Here is a 22,125-nt window from a genome sequence, read left to right on the forward strand (position 1 = left end):
TTCGTATGTGGACTACCTGTGTGCTCACACTGCACCCCAGCAGCCAGGAGGTCCGGCTCTCCCATACTGATGTCATTGAGCCGTGTGCCCAGGCACTCGATTGACAGCGTCTTGAACCAATCCTCTGCTTCCAGCTCTGGCGAGAGAGAGAGAGAGAGAGAGAGAGAGAGAGAGAGAGAGAGAGAGAGAGAGAGACATGTCTATAAATCTACCAGAATCAAGGTCCTTCTTTGAATAAATTAGTCAAATGGCGATCCTCTTCTGGCAGATGTTCTGACACAAAATGTATAATATTATTGTGATGAATCAGTCAATCAATCCTGAGTGCAAACAGTTATGGCTGCAGAGCTCAGGCCAAACAGCGTGAGGAAGGCCACAGACTTGAACTGCAGCTGTGTTGCAGGTGGGCTTATAGCAGGAACATGTACATCAGTCAGTGGAATGGAAACAGTGGTTTGACAAGAAATAAAAGATCTCATCTCAGTTACGTGCTGGAAGTGGTGGACGGCAGCCAGGTGGACTGACTGTGCTCAGCTTCATGATGTCTTGTCATCACAGCCAGGTTGCCAGGTTTGTTCTAATACCAGTGTTCGCCAACAGTGTGTCTGGCAAACCACACTACTGTCAGTACAAAAGTGCTGAGTGGACGGACAAATTGATGTTCATTAAGAAATAGTACACAACTTCCCCAAAAATCCCAAACTGTGCATTTCACATGTATGTTTGTGTACAGATCAAACAAACACTCTACATCGCGTCAGTTAGAGACTATTCTTTCACACACCTTCACAGATTGAAGCTGTGCTTCAGGAGCAAGTGGGGGTTCAGTGTCTTGCACAAGGACACTTCGACATGCGGACTTGGCCGCCCTGATAAAATCTCAGCTCACTCTCAAACAAGCATATTTCCAATAATGAGGCTCCATTCACACAACATTCGATTAAGTGCCCAAGAAAAGAAAAAAAATTGGCACTTTATCTGATTTACTGAAAATCAACTAGATAGATAGTCCATCCATCCATCCATTATCTGTACCGTTTATCTGGAGCTGGAGCCAATCCCAGCTGACTTTGGGAGGCCAGCCAATCACAGAGACAGACAACCACTCACGCTCACACCTACGGGCAACTTAGAGTCACCAATTAACCTGCATGTCTTTGGATTGTGGGAGGAAGCCGGAGCACCCGGAGAAAACCCACGCAAGCACAAGAAGAACATGTAAACTCCACACAGAGAACCAGGAACCTTCTTGCTGTGAGGCAACAGTGCTAACCACCGCACCACCATGCTGCCCCCACTAAGATAGTCCAAAAATAAAAGTGAAAATTAAAATCGACATTGACATGAGGACAAAGAGTCTCCTGCCTGCCATTTAGTTATTTACTTCTGGGTGCAAGTAGACAGACGTTTTGTCGGAAGAAGAAATAAAATCACACTCTCTGTACCGTGTTGAATTGCACAGCATCCTATTCTTTTGCATCACATCCTAACATGTTGAATCACATTGTGTCAAATCAGTAACTGCTCACACCAGAATGCCAATGTAGTACCACACACAGTCCATTGTAGGGATGTGCACCTCTGTCACTGAGGCCAATGATGCACATCTCTACACCTTGATCCAATACATTAAAGGTACAGGACACTATCACTGTGAATGATACAGTTCCCCCATATTACGATGCACTGCAAACTGACACTGGTTGATTCGACGTTTCACAGCATTCACATTAAGTTCCAAAATACTAGACTAAAAGATTAAGTGCATTAGGATGTGTTTTTACGGTTGAGCCAATACAGTGCTATGCATGTATCTATGTAAGTGCATCCATACATTACCTGATTCACAGGTGAAGGTGCGTGAGGTGTCGTCTGTGAAGACAATGGCCACCGCCTGTCGTTTGGTATCTCGAGGCAACCGTGTGACATTCTTAACGTTGCTAATCTCTGTCACCTAGGCAGCAGGTTGAAGGTAAAATGGTTAAAAAAGGGTCAATCAGAGCTGATTACAGTAACTTCAATTAAACTGATGGCACCTTGTGAGAAAAGAGAAGTGACACTTGTTAAAACGGAGGCCTGCTTCCAAGCTGACATGGTGACTGGAATAGAGGTTGAGAGGATGATCTGATTTGCTGGCTCACTGGAGAGGAGTAACAGGCACTTTTCACCTGAACATATCCCAAAAGATATCGCTTTTTTTTAAGCTATCGCATTCATCAACATGCTTTCAGGTGGAAAATGGCAAATCGTACAGTTTGATTAAAGAGTGCACAACAAAATCCCGACCGTCTGCTGTCCTGGCTCCACAATGGTAGAAAGACTGAAAACTAATCTATTCAGAGTAAAACTCACCTGTTCAGACCACACATTGGCCCATGAAGTTGTTTTTTTTTTTTATCTTCGTCTCTTTTTTGTTTTTAAAATGTAGCACTTAAAGCAGTTCAGCTTACTGAATTTTATGTACTTTTGGGTTGTATCCACATGGTTGTATGCACATATTATACTTTGCTTTGGAAAAAAGCATCAGCTAAATAAATGCAATGTAAGTCTGTGCTAAAAAAAATTTAGCAACCTCAAGTAAAAGTCCTGTTCGTTCTTGTATGTTTTCTTCTCCGACAATGTTAGAAGACTTGCAGTTGGAGCACTTTTAAGGGTTGGATAGAAATGAAACTAAAAATTATAAGCAAGTGACACCAAAAACTCTCTAGCTGTCAAATTTACACAAGTAACATAAGGTGAGACATTTCATTCATTTTGAACACTCTGGTTTATATCTGGAATAACACTTATTTTGTACAAAAGTAAAACTTTTAACATTGTGCTCACAGTGAAAAAGATTTTAAAAAATGGAGCAAAGTCAGTCCACGACTTCACTTTACAGCCATCGGTGTGCTGAAGGATGCTAAGTGAAGGATAGTGAAAGTAGACAAAAAAGGTCAGATGAAAGAGAGGTGATGATGATGAAGAATGAAAGACGAGTGCGCACTGAGAGGGAGAGCGTGACGAAGAAGAGAACAAGAAGGATTCTGGCTGAGATCAGACACTGAAGAGTCAGACTTTAATGTGGAGGCTGACTGCTTTCATCCCTGTCAGCGTGTGTCCGTCGACTTTGTCTTTGCTTTTTTCCTCCTGCGAAACAGAGTTTAACTGTCTCACACACACACACACACACACACACACACACACACATACACACACACAAGGTCACGGAGGACGAGACGTATGTACGTATGCTTGTGTGAGTATTTTCTAAAATGTGATTAGATTCTGTGTTTCTTGTGCCAGAGATACCTAATTGAGCAGAACTCTATCTGATGTGTGTCCCATGCGTTTTAACTGATCCATTCTACTCTAATTGCATTTGGAAGGTTGACAGTATGTGTGGAAATATATTGACCTTCTTATGTTGCTATCAGCCAACATAACTATACTAATGCAAGCCTTCCACACTGGCTACTGCTAGCCATTAACTCTAGCCTGTTCTCCAGACCTCTCATCTAATAAATCAGTGCAACTTGGCCATGCAGACCCATGTGTGTTTGACGCCTGACACACAGGCGTGCAGGTGTACAGACATCTGCATGCACACACACACACACACACACACACATTTATCACAAAGGCAGGAGAAAGCCAGCTGTTTAACTAAAGCGAATATCCTCATGTGATCCATTATTGCTGCTTTATCTGTTTTCTGCATTTATGATGCGGCTCTTATTTAATTTTTAATATCTGCCCATTGTTGCACCTGCATGTGCCTCTGTTGCCATGGTAAAGAAAAAAAGTACCTAAGGGTGGAGCATTCTGGGGGGGGGGGCCTTATGACAGAGTCATTTTAAAATGTACAACTGTATGATATATCCTATCCTGTCTATAAACATGACTTGTGACTGAAGCTGCTTTGTTTGTTCTGAAGAACAAAAGAAGAGAACAGTTTGCCGCAGATAGGCAGCAATGCCTGTCCCACTTTTAGAGAAATTCACTCTTCAAGTTCAAGTCTACAGTAAAATACATTTTCAGTGCCTTGTGCCAGTATGGAGGTATGGAGGTGTTTTAGCACTGAATGTACAGTGCAAGTGGGGAACCACGCGTGCATTTAATAGGAAGATTGCATTTCCAAGTGCAGGTAAAGAGCTGAAATGTTTTACTTAAAATATTGTGCATATAACAACAAAGCTTTAGTCCAGAATTCTAAAGCACTGTTTTTAATGTATTTTTTACACACACTTTCTTAGCTAATACTATGTCTATCATGTGCATTGTGAAGAACCTAATAACACTAGATCAGATTCTGACTCATCTGCCCCACCACAGAGAAAATACGTGACAGGAGACAACATTTGTGATCTCATGCCAGGTCACATCATCCCATCACAAGTCAGACTTTATATTCTCAGACACAGACTGTCTCAGCACTGTCTCAGACTGTGCCTGTCGGCGTCCAGTACCACCGCAGACACACAGGCAGGCCAGGTGCCTGTCAGTCAGACTGTCTGTCTGTCTTACATGGGAATAACATAAAGATAGAATAGATACAGCGGGTTACAACACCACAGACATAAAATACACACAGCAGAGCACTTTTAGATACAAACAGAGAGCTTTCTTAGCCCGCTTGCTCTCCGTGGTTGTCAATAAACTTTCTGCCCTAATTCCATTTTCCCTCCATTGTAGACAGAGTGGAAACGACAGGGAAGTGAAGGGAGAGAGAGAGAGAGAGGGAGGGAGGGAGGGAAAGAGGGAGGGGGAGATGGAGAGAGAGAGGTAGAGAGTGATGGAGGGAGGGAGAGAGAGGAAGAGAGAGAGAGAGAGAGAGGGAGGGAGGGAGAGAGAGGGAGAGAGAGAGGGAGACGGCCAAAGTGAACTACAAACCATAAGAAGCTGTGTCTCCCACGTCCACCTGCTGTTTCTCAGTGATTATTGTGAACACTTTGATTAACAAATGTAGAATCAGTGTTTTGTTTGTGATGTTCAGTTTTTACATGGAGCACCTTGGCATTGTCCACAGTGCTCCACACACTGTGGATTTCTGATACATTACTTTTTCTGAACCCCCATCCTCCTGGAACAGCACCCTCTCTGTGTCATGCTCACCTTTGGACAGGCTCTGATGTAGGCAGACTTCTCATCAGGGTATTTCTCCAGGCGACGTGGTCCTTTACTGGATGACTTCTTGAACACCAGCCAGCAACGCCGATAGATCTGTTATATACGTGCACACACACACACACACACACACACACACACAGAGTAAAACACAGAGTTAATATTCACTACTACTACTTTTATTTTAATCAGAAACAGTGATCAAAAACCAAACCCTGTGTGACACAATAAGTGCTTAAAATCTACACACACTTAAATGCATTCACACACATACTACTTGCATGGTAGCCATTAGTGTGTGAATGATGCGTGAACTGGTGAATGTGATACAGCAGCGTGTTGCTGCTCTTTGAGTGGTCGAATAGACTAGAAAGTGACATACAAGTACAGGCCAACATCCAACCGGGAAATGCTGGTGTACCCGCAGAAAACCCACGCAAGCACGTGGAGAACATACAAACTCCACACGGAAAGACAGCAGGTTCAAACCTGGATTCCAAAAAGATACAAGCTCAAACACAAAAGATGAAATAAAGAAGATTTTTATAATTTTACCAAACCACCAAAGCAATCACAATTTTTGGACCTCTGTATCTCTAAATTCAAGAGCTCTTTTTTTTAGCATAAAACATTTTAGATCACACAGACCATAGATAGTAAAAATTGCCACTTAATGCACAGAATTGTACATGTGAAAGCACAATGAACTTCAACCAGAGAAAGCAGGTGGACAAAACACAAGCAAATGAAGAAATCATCTTTCTCGATTTGACAAAACGTGCACACCAAGTCTCTGCTGATTGTCTGTTTTAGGTGTTTCTGTATTTGGTTGTGTTTTCATGCTTTTGTCAAATTGCTAAGCTGCAGTGCACTGACCTTTCAAGGCCACTGTATAATTGTGAGCTTGTGATTTTAACCCCCAAAATGTCCCTACGAACCACCTAGTTAACCCAAAAACTGTGATCTGCCAAATAGCGTTTAGTACACAGGACAGCACATGCACATGAATTCATATGCCAGCCATCGCCTCTCTCTCTCTCGCTCTCTTTTAGCCTCGTAGTTGTTTACAAGAGCTTAGTTCAGTCTCAGGAGTAACAGGAAGAGAGAGAATGGGAGGCTCAGGCCTGATCTCTATTGAACAAGTATGGATATCCAATACTTTCCCACCTGTACCTCCTCTAAAGGGTCATCTGAGCACAACAGGCCATGGATTCTCCCTTTTTAAATTAGGATTCTTGCTGCTCTCATTTACACCTGGATATTGATCCATAAAAATGACTTTTCTACCCTTTGTAATTGCAATTATGGCATTTAGCTGATGCTCTTATCCAAATTTATCTGCAATAAATGACCGGGTAGCAATTCATACGCTAGCCCGGGGACACTTTGACAGATGTGATTATTGATTAGCTGACCTGGTTGTTACGAGGTTTCAAATATATGCCAACCTGGACGCCCCTGCAGCTCTCTCACTGGCTGGAAATGCCACAGATTATGGCCGCTGCTGTCACCTAACAACCCTAATAGTAATGTCTTAAATACCATTTTTGATACTATATACTGCCATAGGCATTCAGAGTATTTACAGTCTTTAACTATCTTCATAGTAGTTGTACCTGCTGATATGATCAGGTAGACAAAATCCAGTGCAAACACACAGTGCGAGTAATATTCGACTGTTCATTGAAAGACCCGGGGAAAAGGCTGAAAACTTGCTGCTTTCAGCTTTGGGTTTTATTTGAAGGTGGCATCCAGTACTGAAAAAGCGGTTCAGCTCACTGCACGTCCTTCGGCTACGTTACACTCTGGTCTGTGATGTTTCAGAAAATATTACAAAACAGCAACACGAGCTCGGAGGCCTAGATGTGAAATTCTTTTCTTTTTTACTTAGCACTTGTAATAAGAAGGTTTCATGTGACTGTTTGGTTTAAATATTAGAAATATAATATAAATCTATAGACTTTAAGCATTTTGCAACCAGGAAGCTCTTGTGCAATAAATCTACAATAAATAACGCTGGTAAATAATTCTGTTTTGCTGATGAGCAGTGACTTAGCCGACATATGAAAGGATGGAGGGGTGTTAAACAAGAGATGTAAATAATAATTTCAATAACACGCTTCATCATTTCACATATCTTCTTTCTCCCTGAAATTGTAGTTATCATTTTTATGAATCATTCTTCAAGCCATGTTCCAACAGTCGAAATTCACATTTTTAAATTTGAAAACTGCTTGGAGCAAATATTTCAAATTTCATAGGCTGGTAAAAAAAAAAAATACTATTAAGTAATTTCAGTTGAACTGAAGGGAAAATGTGCAATGAGGAAGAAAAAGAGCTGAGCATTATTCAAAACGCCTTGCGTGTATCCATTTAAGTCAACTGTCGACGCAGCACTTCAAGATTACACTAATGCTCTGCCTGCCATAACAACATCATTTTCCTGCTCTTTCATGTGAGCAAACCCCTCTGGAATAACAGCAACGCCAAACTGTTTCACATCAGCTTTATCTTTGAAGCTGTGAGAAGGGAGCAATTAACACTTTCTATCTTCCCCCTCCCCGGTCTGCTCGCTTTAACTTCGCTTAGCGCTCCTCACTGCCAGTCTGTCTGCTGAGACCTGATTGCTTTACACACAGGATGGTGAGGAGATACGGGGAAAGGAGAGCTGAAGGGGAGGAGGGAGGAGGATGATGTGGAGGGTGAGCTAAAAAGACAAAGAGGACACAACAGATGCAACCAAGGTTAATCGAGAACGCTTCCACCAGAAGCTAATATATGAAATCAATGATCTTTCTTCAAAATCAAAACAATGAACAGAAAGATGCAAAAAGCTGAGGGGTACTGCAGAGCTGGACAATACCACACCATCAAAATCAAGTCAAAAAGAACTTGTGAGATGCACTTTTTGTGAATTTTAGTAAAGTAAAAATGAGAAACTCTTAAGAGAGAAGCCACACTCATCCTGGAGTCTTTCACCTGTGGGCTCTTTAGGCCCTTTGATTCATTCACTGGCTTCACAACTACACTTATACACTTTATAATATAGAAATCCGCTTGTCATAAGAAGGACAACTTTTAGCTTTGACCATTACTTTTGTTGAGTCTCAAACCAAAGGCCAAAGAGAGGATTCAGAAACATCATAGTTAGCAAACACACCACAAATTAATTCCCATAAAATGTAACTGTGTTCTTATTTGCATTATATTTGTGTTTTGTTGTAAATGGACTGAACTTGTATAGTAACACAACATTCCCAATCACCCATTCACACATCGTTCATAAAACCTGACGGAGGCCAGTAAGAGGAACCATTTCGGGGTGTTGCCCGAAAACACACTTTGGACCAGAGGAGCCAATCTGCCGATGTCCCGATTGACGGACACCCCACTCCACCTCTGAGCCACACTTCAGGTGGTCGCCCAACTCTCACTGTTGCTTTGTTGTGTCATTAACTGTCACTGGATCAGTGAAAGTGCATAATCAGCACCCCTGAAACTGTTACCAAAGAGTAAGAAGAACAATTTCACACCACAGAACTTCAAGTCCTGCTGTTGGAAACCAGCGACAGTAACAGAACAGTTCAGCAGTATCAGTAGCTCTGTTAGAAAACATGAAACCATTGGAAAATATGAAGAGTGCAGCGAACAGTGAGGTGTTGGAACAGAGCTTTACTGTGACAGACATGAAGGGAGAACGGTTTGATGTGAAGTTAGACTCTAATGTGTCTTTCTAAAGCATTGGTGCATGACTAATACGAGAGGTGGTCAAGGGGATGTGAAAGTCACGGAGATACAGTATTTTAGAGGAGAAAATGTTACGGCACTCAGTAGATGATATTACACCTGTCAGGATGATGCCAGGCGCAGACTTGCAGAGGGACCCCGAGGCAGCTGTCAGGGTGACAGAATTGTAAGAATCTTAAGTCAAACAAGTGTTTTTTTTTCCTTGCGGAGGGAGGCATGCTGTCGGGGAAGCATGCCACAGATCTACACCACTTGTAGCCATTACCACATTGTGCTGATAGTTTACTATGAAAATGACGCTGTGCAAAGGTGCGCTGTGGTTGTCAGTGACTCTGCAGACACGATCTGTGTGTGTGAAGCACCTGACTGACTAAGACTAAGGCAGCTTTTTACTCATCCTGTCCTCCAGATACACACTGTGAGTGATGGAGAGCTCAGGTCAGCGGTGGGATTTCTATGAGATGAGTAAACTCACATACTGACCTTATTTACCAAATATCAACCACGGCCACAATTCAACCTCATACAGTTATAATAAAATCTTATCAATATATTTGGAGGCACTGAACATGTTCATAGGAAATGAAAAGAACACAGTAAAGGCACATTGTCATCAGGTTCAAGGCTAAAACAATCTGATGGTAACACACAACCAGACCTCAGTAGATCCAGTTCAATACATCATCCTCTGTTAACATGCTGCCTGCTAATATCTCCTCTTAAATGCAGATGCAGTGAGGACAGAGATGCACCATGTTAATACACCATGTTAGTACAACAGCATTTCCATTTTCTGATACCCTCTACATCTACTGCACTACCCTTCAGTGGCAAATACTGGACTTTTAACTGGTAACTTTGGTCGACTTTGTAGATTCAGATTAATAATACAAAATATAAACAACAAATAAACAATGATGTATTAAGAAAAAATGAAGCTTTATTGATGAGAAAAGATTTTACTCCCTGCTTCTGGTATGTTATCAAATAGTAACAGACAGCTCAGTCTGAGGGGGAGTCTAATGGGGGAGGGCAGTGAGGAGACCAAAACTTTCCACAGTTATTGGATTCACGATTCACAAAGTTTCTCTTAGACAGTCTCCATTTGCATTGAATGTGCTGTTTGTTTTGTGTTGTTTTGTAAAATGTTGATGTTGACTTGATCTAACACGTCGCGAGGAACCAGGGAGAGCATCTACTGTATCAGCTACATGTACAGTCAGTCATCCACCACTGCAGCTCCTTTAGAAATAAACCTTATTATAGGGTCCCTATAATAAGGTCCAACTAAGAATATAAAGGACCAAAGAGACCTAATTATTTCCATAAAGATGATCCACTCATCCAATCTGACAGTGATATAATCATATTGCATAGGAGAGCATTTTGTCTAACCTTTCACTGTATGGACTAAAATGCCAACAACCACTGTGTTGCCTAGAAACACACCTTATTGATGCTTGTTGCACCCGCTGCTATGACCATAATTTTTATTTATTGTTGATAATTTTGTGTAAATGTCTGAGTTTTCCCCTCCTCTCCTCTCCACTCCTTCACAGCCTATAGGTGTTCTTTAATTTAACAGTTCTATCATCACATTATCATGATCAACTGGACCTGCCCTTTCTGAAGTGTAATGCAGTAATGTTTACTTCAGATGTAAGTCCAAAGTAAAACAAAACTATGTGCTCAGAAACTGAAAAAACAAGTGCCAGTGTTGGTGCTTAACATTTCTTTTGCTTGTCTGCAGTTAAAAAGTTCCACCGTAGACAAAGTGGAAACAAATCCTTTTCTATGCAATTCTTTGCTGAAATCCTGTCAAAATCCTCAGTGTGGAGTAAAAGTTGTGCGTTCATGTAGTTGTAGGCTACACATGGTTGCCTAAACTACCTTGTGTCTGCGAGTCTTGTGAGACTTGATGTGAAGGTTGTTACAGAGCAAATAGTCTCTGGATAACAGGTTATAAACTGTCAGCTTCTTGCTTTAGCAGTTCCATTCACTGGCTGTAGGTATTAACTTTGTACAAAAGTGTGCAAATATGTGGGACTCTTTATAGATGCTGTTCAAGCTGCTGACACACACACAGCTTGGCTTTATCTCCGTACATCTTTCCAAAAACATGTTTCACCTCCTTTAGAGTCGGAAGAAGTTCTAGTGTTCTGGTTTTGAAAAAAATAAATAAAATCATGTTAGGTTGGTGACTCTTTCACACAGTGTCACTTTAAAACATATTATAGATTTACCACAAATAAAACAACAGCATTTGCCACAGATATTCTTATCGTAAAGGGAGTGATGCAATATTTTCAAAACACACCCTCTGTGTCTGATGTTAACTCTAATTTGGCCTCATGGTTCTAAATCCTATATCGTAGTGGATTTTTGTTCAGAATTTGTTGTATTTTTTACCTGTTGTTGTTTACCTGCAAACAGACTCTACTCTCCTTTCGAGTCACCAGTTAACCTAACCTGCATGTCTTTGGACTGTGGGAGGAAGCCGGAGTACCCAGAGAAAACCCATGAAAGCTCAGGGAGAGCATGCAAACTCCACACAGAGACCCTGGGATTTGAACCTGGAACCTTCTTGCTGTGAGGCAACAGCGTGCCACCCACTGAACACATTGGATTCACAATTACACTGTATGGACTCTAAACCCGAATCCCTTCAATGAATTGAAAACATGGCATTCAGACCCTTAAAGGCTACTCTTACATCAGTTTCAGCTTTGGGTTTGTCAGACAGTCATCTGATAACTATTATCCCTTTTTCATCTGTCTGTGCAAAACACGACTCTGCTGATGGCTTTTTGTTCTTCTATGCTGTCTTCAGAATGTAGTACAGGGAATGCAAGCTGTTGCTGCTACAGCTATCTTAGCTTAGAAGTCAGCCCCATTGTTATGGGGCTTCACTTATGAACACATATACCTCTCAACATATGATTGCTGTTTGCAGATTGGGTTATGAAGCAACTATTCTCTCCAGCTCGCATAAATCCACTTACATTACTTCCACAGACTGATTCAGATGATGAGCTAGTTACACGGGATTACATCAGCAGAAAGAACAAATGCCCCCTTCCTTTAAGCAGCTCCACCTTTGAACCACTCCAGGGATCCAAGGCTTTCATCAAACTGGACCTGATGAACTCTGACGAATGGAAAACGATCTTTAACACACCAGTTGGCCACTTTGAGCATCTTTTCGTGCCTTTTCAGACCAAAGTCCGACATTTTGGTCAACTCCCATCAAGGCTTTGCTTTTCGGCTGCTTACATTTGATGCTAACCTACTGTCCCAAGCCCAGAAACTAAACTAAAGGGGCCCCTGTCAACCCAAGCGCCATCCTCTCCTGGTCTTATGTAGTGGCCGATGTGAATTTGGAAATAATTAGCGCTATTTTTTTTTTCAAATGAATATGATTTCATAGTGATTTCATATGAATAAGCTGTTATTAGGTGTTGACTTTGACACGGCTGCAGAGACAATTACACTCAGAGCCTTTCACTAAAAGGGAACTCAGTAAAATAGCTTCCATAGCGTTTTAAATGCCTGTCTGCCTGTCTGTATACACTATACACATACACTAGCACTTTCTTGTTGTAAAAAGGTGCTCCTCAGTCCTGCCATGACGTTACCATTACTGGGGTTTCTGTTTTCGTGTTGTGGCGATCCTGGCTCTCCTCCACGTGTTTCACTATTAATACCTGAATGCTGATTAGTAAAGTAACCTTTACACACATAAACCAGCATGCTAGGACAATAGCGCCATTGAAAAAGACAAAACACAGCTAATTAATCAATGCAAATGATGGTAGATTATTCCAGTCGTACGTCTAACTGTTGAGGTTGTCTAGGTGTCAGTATCTCTACTGTTCTCACACGATACAGAGATTCCTTTTGACACATGATCAAATTCACTCTGACACAGACTAAATGCTCATCAATGACAGGACAGTGTAGCCAAGTGTAAACGCTTGGATGCAAACCATTCCTGTGCAGAGGTCTTGTCTCTACCCTCTGTAAAAATAACCCTGCTTCACTATATTGTGTCTGTGGGAACCTTAGATAAATTACAGACTGTTCACTACCTTTCAGTGCTAGATGTTCAGAAATCATTAGTAGTGTTGTTATGATTTCACATGAATTTTAATCCAACTCTGCCCAGTTGATGCACAGTCCAATATTGCGAATTTAGGGGACTAATAATTGTTTTATTACCAAAATTAATAAAACCTCTTTGTCGTCCATTTATTGAGGTGTTTACATGATATGCTGTACGCTGATTTAGTTGACGACATGATACAAGGCATAGCTGAAGTGCATAAAATACATGGATTTGATCCAATGGGTGATCTAACAGGATTATTGAGTCCTTGGGGACGCTCTATTATGCTTTTTCTTTTTGTGATAGAAGTAACAGTAGTACTGATGATGATATGTGCCCAAGTATCCCAAGTTATTAAAAAAAAAGTGCTAAGATTATGACTAAACACACTGTTGTGTGACACTGTTAATATTCCCCTTAACCAAAACTCTGCTAATTCTTATCTTCCACCTATGACATCTTCTTCTTCTTGCCGCTCAGGTGTTGTTTATAATAAATTAAATTTAAAAAGAGCAGACAACCCCCAAAAACTTCATTTGAATGAATTTTCCTGTTTTGATGTATTTGAATGTTATGTACATACTTGACAAACCACTACAGATGATCCTGGATCCATATTGATCACACAGATTTCATAACCTACATGTATCAGGAATTTTGTCATCATAGTTTGTATGTTCTTCACATACAACATCTACTGCATGTCTGTCCGTCCTCAGACAGGGATGCCTCCTCTGCAGCTGTGTCTAAGGGTTTCTTCCATTTTTTCCCTGCTAAAAGGCTTTTTGGAGAGTTTTTCTTATCTAAATCAAGGGTGTAAGGATAGATAGTGCCATATGCTGTACAGACTGTAAAGCCCCCTGAGGCAAACTGTGATTTAGGGCTATATAAAATAAAATTGGATCTGCAGCTCCTGAGGCGGGTTGAACTTCTGGAGCCGGCACAGGAAGTAAATCCTCTGCTGGGCTATTTTGATGATTGTGTATGTGTGTGTGTGATGACTGGATGCCTATTTTGAGTCCTGGATCCCAGAAATCCAGAGGTTTTCACAACAAACACCGTGCTGTTGAATATGGTGAGGGCAAGCAGTGTTTGGAGGTCCTGAGGTCCGCTGCCATCTCAGTGGGGAATGGCAGTGGGGTCCTAAAAGGGGTGTCCTCGTCATGGTGACAGGCTTGTACTCATTTAATCCTGAGATACTGTTTGCTGGGGGGATGATTGTATACATAGACAGAGACAGAGAACTAGCGCATGAACTAGAAAACAAGGGTCAGGTAATTCACTCCTGACTGGCTGCTCTTTCCCAGGAGAGTAATATGTCATCTAGTACCCCCCCTGCTGCTGAAATAACCACCCACCGCCTTATGCTGCCACGGTAACCAAACCATCCTGCTGCCACAGTGTCACAATCCTGCTGAGCGTGCATTTGTTCATCTGTGAATCTGACGTGGACAAAGGGAGTGGCTTATTTGTGTCTGGAAGTCCAACTAAATCAGAAGACTCATCCCATTTTTGCAGTCATTAATCATGTCAGTGACTTTAAAGTTTAGTGTTGACATTTTTTATTACTAAAAGGGGAGAAAAGCACTTGGAGTGGATGGGCTGGTGTGTTTGTTTCACTATCAGCCAGGGGGCACTGAGACATACTGTAAACAAACATGTGGAGGACGGACAAGATTTTATTAGCAGAGATGTGGATAAATGTCAGGACCACACCATTAGGCATCCAACCTGACAGTGACATTTACAGGTTGTTTAGCTGTTTAATGTGCTAGTAGCTAATTAGCTCTCATCTCACTTGCAAGATCTGCAGAGCTATGTGCTGTAAACATCCATGTCATTTAGTTTCAGTTAGACTCTCAGTACATTGCTATAAATGAAGAGTAACACACTTTAATTTAAATCTTTTTTTATCTACTATAAGCTGTAGTACATTTCTAAATCTTTCCATCAGCACATGTGATTTAGAACTGCTAACACATCTTTTTAAAAATGTGATTTTTATGTTTTATAATGCCGTGTGTCCTCATACATGCATTACAGCTTGCCAGCAAAATATAATCACCATCAAGGAACTGATGACCACATGTCTCCGAACATCACACCTGCTGTGTGCAACATATGGCGTTTTGAAACAAAGCACCACACATTTAAAGGAAACCTGCTCCCAGGCAACACTCACTGCTATTTTTTGATCATTTAAACAGAGTGAAATGCTAATGTCACCGGGGCCACAGGAACACTGTCAACATGCTGTTTTTAGCAGTTTATGTTTAACCAGCCTAGTTTAAGAATGTAAGATTAAGATATGGCAAATTGCCTAAATTACCAGGATTAATTTGTCAGCAAAATCATTACTGGAGATCCACTTTCTGGCTTACTAGCTTTTAATCGCATGGTCTTTCTTTAACATTATTTTGGTTCAATCACTTTAGGTTAAGAATGATTCATGCATTAAACATAGTAAAATGATTATATACATAGTAGCAGAAGATATGCAACGTTGATTAACTGTGTATGTGGCATATAACAGCTGTAAATTATACATCTATTTTCAACATGGGTCCTGGATGCTAAAGGTCTTGGTTCAGTGCTATTCATTTGCCAAGATAAAATGTTTGACATGACACTCGTACCTCTGTGCCCAATGTTTCACATTCACAGACTCGTGAAAACGTCACACTAGAGCCCTGCAGTCATGTGGGAGAGAAGCTGTGGAGGGCAGGTGCATGGTGGGTAAAACACAGAGGAGCAAAGTAAAGAAAGCATCAACATTTAATTGATACACATAAAAACCGAGACCAAATAGATTTTAAATGTGAAAACAAAGACTAGTTTTGAGTGTTACGGAAAAATATCATGGATTTTATGTGTGATTCTTAAACAGAATTCTTCTTTACTTGTCTCTTTAGAGAACGAGGGACCAGAAAGTCAGAGCTGATAGGGCTCTTACATTTGCTAAAGTATATGTCTGTTACAAATTGCCTCAAATATAATTGGCAGATATATATATCTGCCAATTAAAAGTCTCATAAATATCATGTATGATTGTTGTTAAGAAGCAGACATGCATTTCCCTCCCGATCAGCACTGTGCTGATCCATCACCCAAGAGCCTGAGGTTGAATTCCCAGTTGTTAAGGTGAGATGGGCAAACATCTGCGACCTATTCCCATCAGATTCAACAAAGCTTTTCCCAGCAGGACAATCTGCTTTGAGCGCAGCGGATCGATCCGCTGTTGAGGTGCCTCTGGGAATATTGCATCCTTCTATACCCAACGTCCCCACAGGCATCATTTAAGTTTGATCTGATCTTATCTTACATACGTGCTTCAGCAACCTTTAGACTGTCACCTCTGCTGATCTGTCCTAACGCCTCCAGACTAATGGCAGCATATGACTCCTTTCAGCAACAGTGGCTCTGTAATAGTCCAGCTGCTATTTTTGGCGATGACTTTGGCCTTCTCGTCTCATAGAAAGCAAGGTCAGCGCTAACAGCTACCAAGATAATGATTCAGAATGATCATCTGGGTGTTTCATTCAGATTCATCTCACAACTATTCCATCATATGTGGTAGGCCAAAATGTCATCACTGCCTAAGTGCTGATGCTTTGTGTACAGACGCATCATCAGTCTGCACAGGCGAATGAGGTAAGCTCTGCATCATGGGATGTGGATGATCGCTCATAGGAGTTATGTTGGTCATCACTGGCCAGTCACAAAATCGCAAAAAATCGATGTTTTTTAAGATATTTCTACCAAAAGTGATATCGAGCGTTTGCCCAGATTGATTTGAGATGTCTGCCAGAATGGAGTTTCATTTGTGGTGCTCTCAACATAGACGTATGAGTGGCACACAGGTAGGGCTCTGACTGCTGAACTGCTCCCACTAATACTAATACTCCACACAGTGTTACCTGGAAGGTCTATGCAGAGCAGACAGGTGTGTGCGTGCTCGTGTGTTTTCTGCTCAGACTGGAGCCTCTAGTTTTCTGCAGAAAGCAGGTGAAGTAAAGTGGAAGTCAAAGAGCGAAATATGGGTGATGCAACTTGTTGTACTGCACATTCATAGCTAGCTGCAGCACTGGCAACAGCAGCGTCTGAACGATCATGAATGAACAGTGGTTTGAAAACAGTTAATGTTTTGCTTTAGACATTTTAAACATTGCCAAATTAAAAACATCTTAGTTATTTATGACATCAGTTTGCTGATAGTATTTTTCTGGGGTAAGATGTCGGCTAATATGTGATCATTGCCCAGACATGTTATCTTATCAACTTTATTATTGTAGGCAAAAATGCCCCTTAGGTAAATGATGACATCAGGTCCCTTTTAAGGAAGAACCAAAGCTTAGCGAAGTAACAGCTTATATGTTCTGTAATCAGCCGAAACATTTATCATCCATCCACTTTGTTCCACTTATTTTAGATTTACTTTTAGCATCACACTCAAGTATTTATGTGTTGTTGTTTTTTTTAAATTACAAATATCCAACAAGATGGAAGGCTTTGTCTTTTGAATATAACATAAATGTATACAGTATATATATGCATTCAGAGGAAGTAGGTGGACAAATAAACCTGGGAGCAGCTTACAGTATGCATGCATTCACACATCACATCACAAATTTGTGACAACAATTTTCTAATCATCTCTAATGTGCTGGTTGATGGCACGCTGACATGCATGTCTGTGTGCACGTCATATCTCACGAATACATCTTTTTCCCCATGCAAACGTTCATTTGCTGAGCTGATGGAGTTTTATGGAGCAAAAACTGTCAGCATAACAAATGAACATCATACTGCCTTCAGAAGCCTGATGGAAATGTCAGAGTGCCAGTCGACCTATCAAATTAACATTTTGCAACCTTCAGGTACCTTTTGGAAAATGTCAGAAATACAAGCACATTGCACATGAACATTCTGCAGGAGGGAATAAACCTGACAGGAGCAAACAAGATTTTCTATAGTACAAGTTTGTGTCTAAAGGCAGAGATCATAAACAATGCATGATGTTGCATATACAAAAATCACAACTTCATTCTAACTATTTTACATGGTAGGCTGTGCTCAGTTAGCATGTCCATGACATTGAACACATGAAATGACATTTGTCTGTCAATCACTCAAACCCAAATATGTTGTCACCATATACAAAACTAATATTTGCGTGCTTTAAGAGAGACAGTAAACATCCACTCTCACCTGAAGAGAGAGTGTCACTGTCTGAGCTGCATGACACCTGCTGGTCTGCTTTATTTCTGTCATGAATCCTCAGCTTCTCTGCTTTCTGACTGGAGACTAGCAACAATCACACATATATCAGGAGCAGACTACATCGTTCTGTTTCAACTTAAAAATGAGGGCGATGTTGATGAGTGTCAGGCACAGCAATTTGTAGGTTTACTCTATGTTGTGCGTTTTGATGGAAGACAAGTGATTCTGCATCTTATGCTAAGATCAGAATTAGCAAGTGGGGTGTTGGGAACAGTAATGAGCATCAGTGTGATAATCGCTTATTCTACCCTGTGTAGTGTGTCATAGAGGAAGAGAAACAACACATCATCTGACACCATTTTATTCATTCACTTATGTTTTTGTCTTGTCTCGTTCTATCTCTGGCCCTTCCTGCATTATCATGACTATAAGCTAATATCAGAGTTAGCAGGGCTATAATCAGCATATCTGGCACACTCACTGAAGTCTTCACTGCACCTTGTGTACATTTACAGTATGCACATACACATCCTGATTTAAACCAGACACAAACATGTTAAGCGGAAAGTTTAGGGAGTTTACAGTTAAGTCCAATCTAAACTGCAATTATGTGCAGTTATTCAACATGCGCACCCCGACAAAAAGACGCCCCCCCTCTGAGCCTGGTTCTGTTTGAGGTTTCTTCCCATTAAAGGGGAGTTCTTCCTGCCACTGTTACCTAATATAATATCTGATGCTGCTCATGTGGGGATTCTTGAATCCTTCATTTTGAATTCCTGAATCGTTGGGTCTCTCTCTTAATGAAATAGTTTGGTCTAGACCTGCTCTTCATGGAAAGCAATTGAGATAACGCTGTTATGAATTGGCGCTATATAAAAAAAGATTGCTTGACTGATTTAAATACAAGCTGTTGTTTGAGAATTTACAGTAATCTTTTATGTGTGTCTCAAAAAAGGACAAACATTGAACTTGGAACATGATACTGTGTTCTTGCAGTGCACCACAATGAAGACTAAAGTTATATCCGCCCAGTCTGAGTAACCTGGATCTGCCCGCTGATAACCATGGCACTGTCTCTAAAAACAGAAATAAGGAGCACCAGACGAGGAGGAGCAGGAGCAGCGGGATCAGCAGGAGCGGAGGAGGATATTGTATGTGGAGGTGGATGGAGGTCAAAGCGCCTGCAGTCATATCAGTGCTGGGAGGAGAGGTGATGGTGAATGCCAGGGAGCTAAGGCGCTATAGAGCAGGCTAACCTATTAGTCTCAGAGGACTGCTTACATAATGATGCCTTCAAGGCATATAAAATACATTTGCAGGTCCTTTGGACTGAATCGAGAAAACTGGATGTGGCATGATTTGTTTACTTTTCTCACAGACGGCTTCAGACTCACAGATACTTTAGGTTTCCTGTGCAGTATGAAGGTATGTTGAATGGTGATAGCATACATTAGCTAAATGTTTGTATTTGATAATCAACACTAAGCCTAATATTAAAACTCAGCTTTACTGAGTCTTTCTTTCAGCTCATTAAATATTTTTAACAACTTTTAACAAATTTAACAACTAGCAGGTGCTAGCCAGATATTTCCTGCAGGAGTTGGTGAAGACCAAAACTGGGCTAAAAGGAGAGTGAATATTTGGCTTCCATTCATCAGGAGGCAGGTGTTTGCTGACAAGTTTGTCATGTCAACTGATCATTATTACACTAAACTAAACTAAAACTAAGACTAAGATGAATACGTATCTAAAGAGTGCTCCCTATAATTTCCCCCTAAAAAGTCCTAAGGTAACACAGATATATTGATTTATATGTCCTTATCTCAGCTCTGAACTTAGACTTTTTCTTTATTTGATCCCCCATAGGAAATTCTCAATGCCTCTACTGAGCCGCTGCCATCGCATCTTCATCTTTATCATTTCAACAATGGGAGAAGAGGTGGTCTTTAAAACTCATGACACGAAGAAAACATCCAGTATTCTTCATGTCACAAGTTTTGAACAAAAAATAGTAAATGTCCCCCACAAACTAAACAGAATTCTGGGAACATATAGTTGAAGAGAATACTGATTTGAGGGCACACACGTGTGATCTGAGGCTGTGAGATCAACACTGTGACGATTGTCAACAAACTAGCGCTAACTCAATTTGATCTTTAAAGTGCTCCGTCCAACTTGTGAAGACAATCAGCAATAAAGCTGAATGTACTGTACTCCAGCCCAGGCTGCCACATGTGTCTGAGCAACTCTTAAATCTAACCCATTTATTCTGGGCATTTGCTGACAGCTCAAGTGATTTTAAGTGAAATACTCTCATGAATACTTGCTTGGTCTGATTGTGAAACTCATCTTACTGTCTCAGAGATATCAGTGCTGGATAAGTAGAGATCAGAGCAGGTGATATATCCTGCATGTTAGCTCAGCTCTCACCTACGCATGTGTTGCCTCTAAGTTTACTCAGGCCTCAGGCAATGTCACATTTAATTCTAATTGTGAGACTCTTCCAGAACTCTAGAACACTGAGGTAGTTGTTTTCTCCTCTATTATACTATATTATGTGAATAATTTACAGTTTGCTGTTTTTTTAAACGTATCTGCAGAGGAGCATCTAAGATCGGCATTAAAGGTGGGTATTGAAGATAAGTATTGGAAACATAACTTAGTATAGTTGACGATTTGTGCTTGGTTGGTGAATGGATGCAGTTTTTGGAAATGATGTCTATGAAGTACTTGGATGCTGTTGTCATGTGTTAAAGCAGCAGATGGTAACTTTTACTTTTGTCATGTTTGCTGAAACTGTCAATATATCCTGACAGTAGAACATGAGACAGGTGATGTGTGATATAATCAGCCTCCTTTGGCTCCTCTTAGTGCTCCTAATGTCATTTACAAGAATTGGCCGTGCCTGAACAAAAACAACCAATCACAGCACAAGGAGTCTGTAACGCAGTGTCAATCACTGCTTGTGCACAAGCTGTGCAGCCCCAATGCCACACACATGCTCTCATTCAGTCGCACTCAAAATCGTCAACCACCAATAATTAAAAAATGTGTTATTTCTAGTGGAGTATAGTTTGTGTATCGTTCTTACTCCTGGGACACGAAGAAGGTAGAAGAATCCTGAAGGCAATGAGCAGCCTGGCTGCAGCAGAAGTGTATTTCTCCACGCCATTCAAAAAGGGATTATGCTCCCCTGCTCCTTTATAATCACATGTAGGGTTGATCTTTATCAATAACCTCATGAATTTCTAGTGTAAAGCACCCACCCCCCACCTCCCTCTGTCTGTCTGTGCGTCTGCCTGTGTGTGTGTCGTCTCCCTCGCTCTCTGTTTACACACAACTGACGAATAAATAGAATAACTTCATTATTAATTAAATAAAACTCATCAAATCATATAAACAGCAATTATACTGGCCTATTTCTAATAACTAAAGATCATAGCTATGCCATCCTGTGGGGGGAAAAATAGGGGCCAAGTGAAATCATGTTACCAAATGCTGCTTTAAGTACAACGCTCTCCCCATTGGACTACACAGTAGTCTATGGAGTGCTTAGCTCACCAATCCCAAAGTTTGCAATTAATCCAACACTTCAGTGTGTGGATGCATTTGAGGAGTGGGAAATGTATTTTACTGCTACTTTCAGGATTTGGGGAAAAACAAGCATTTGTTTTCTCATATACCCAAAAGGCACACCTACGCATGTGGACAGATGAGGCAAACACATCTCACATATGGTACTACACTTGGTGCCTATTAACCATCTGAATGCATTGACTGCATGCTTAATCAGTGGGAGGTTGGTTGAGGAGTGTGTGGGGGTTTGAAACCCTTGTTCCATGCCCAGAGGCTGATCAATATCAATCTCATCAATACAATAGGTCATTACACTCAGAGGGCTGGGGTAATACTAAAGCAGGAAACAAAGAAACAGACCATTTGCGTGG

General features: G+C 41.0%; 1 protein-coding gene across 1 annotated transcript in view; it reads right to left on the minus strand.

Moving 5' to 3' along the window:
- The window catches only part of dok4 (docking protein 4), a 31,860-nt gene that overhangs the window by 5,215 nt on the left and 4,520 nt on the right, over positions 1–22,125 (minus strand). Inside the window, exons 2-4 of the mRNA XM_070833449.1 lie at positions 5,095–5,202; positions 1,840–1,954; positions 17–136 (exon numbers count right to left, since the gene is read on the minus strand). Coding sequence (XP_070689550.1) covers positions 17–136; positions 1,840–1,954; positions 5,095–5,202 — 343 coding nt within the window. The remainder of the gene's footprint in view (positions 1–16; positions 137–1,839; positions 1,955–5,094; positions 5,203–22,125) is intronic.

The sequence above is a fragment of the Pempheris klunzingeri genome, chromosome 1, assembly GCF_042242105.1.
Source record: "Pempheris klunzingeri isolate RE-2024b chromosome 1, fPemKlu1.hap1, whole genome shotgun sequence".
Lineage (NCBI taxonomy): Eukaryota > Metazoa > Chordata > Actinopteri > Acropomatiformes > Pempheridae > Pempheris > Pempheris klunzingeri.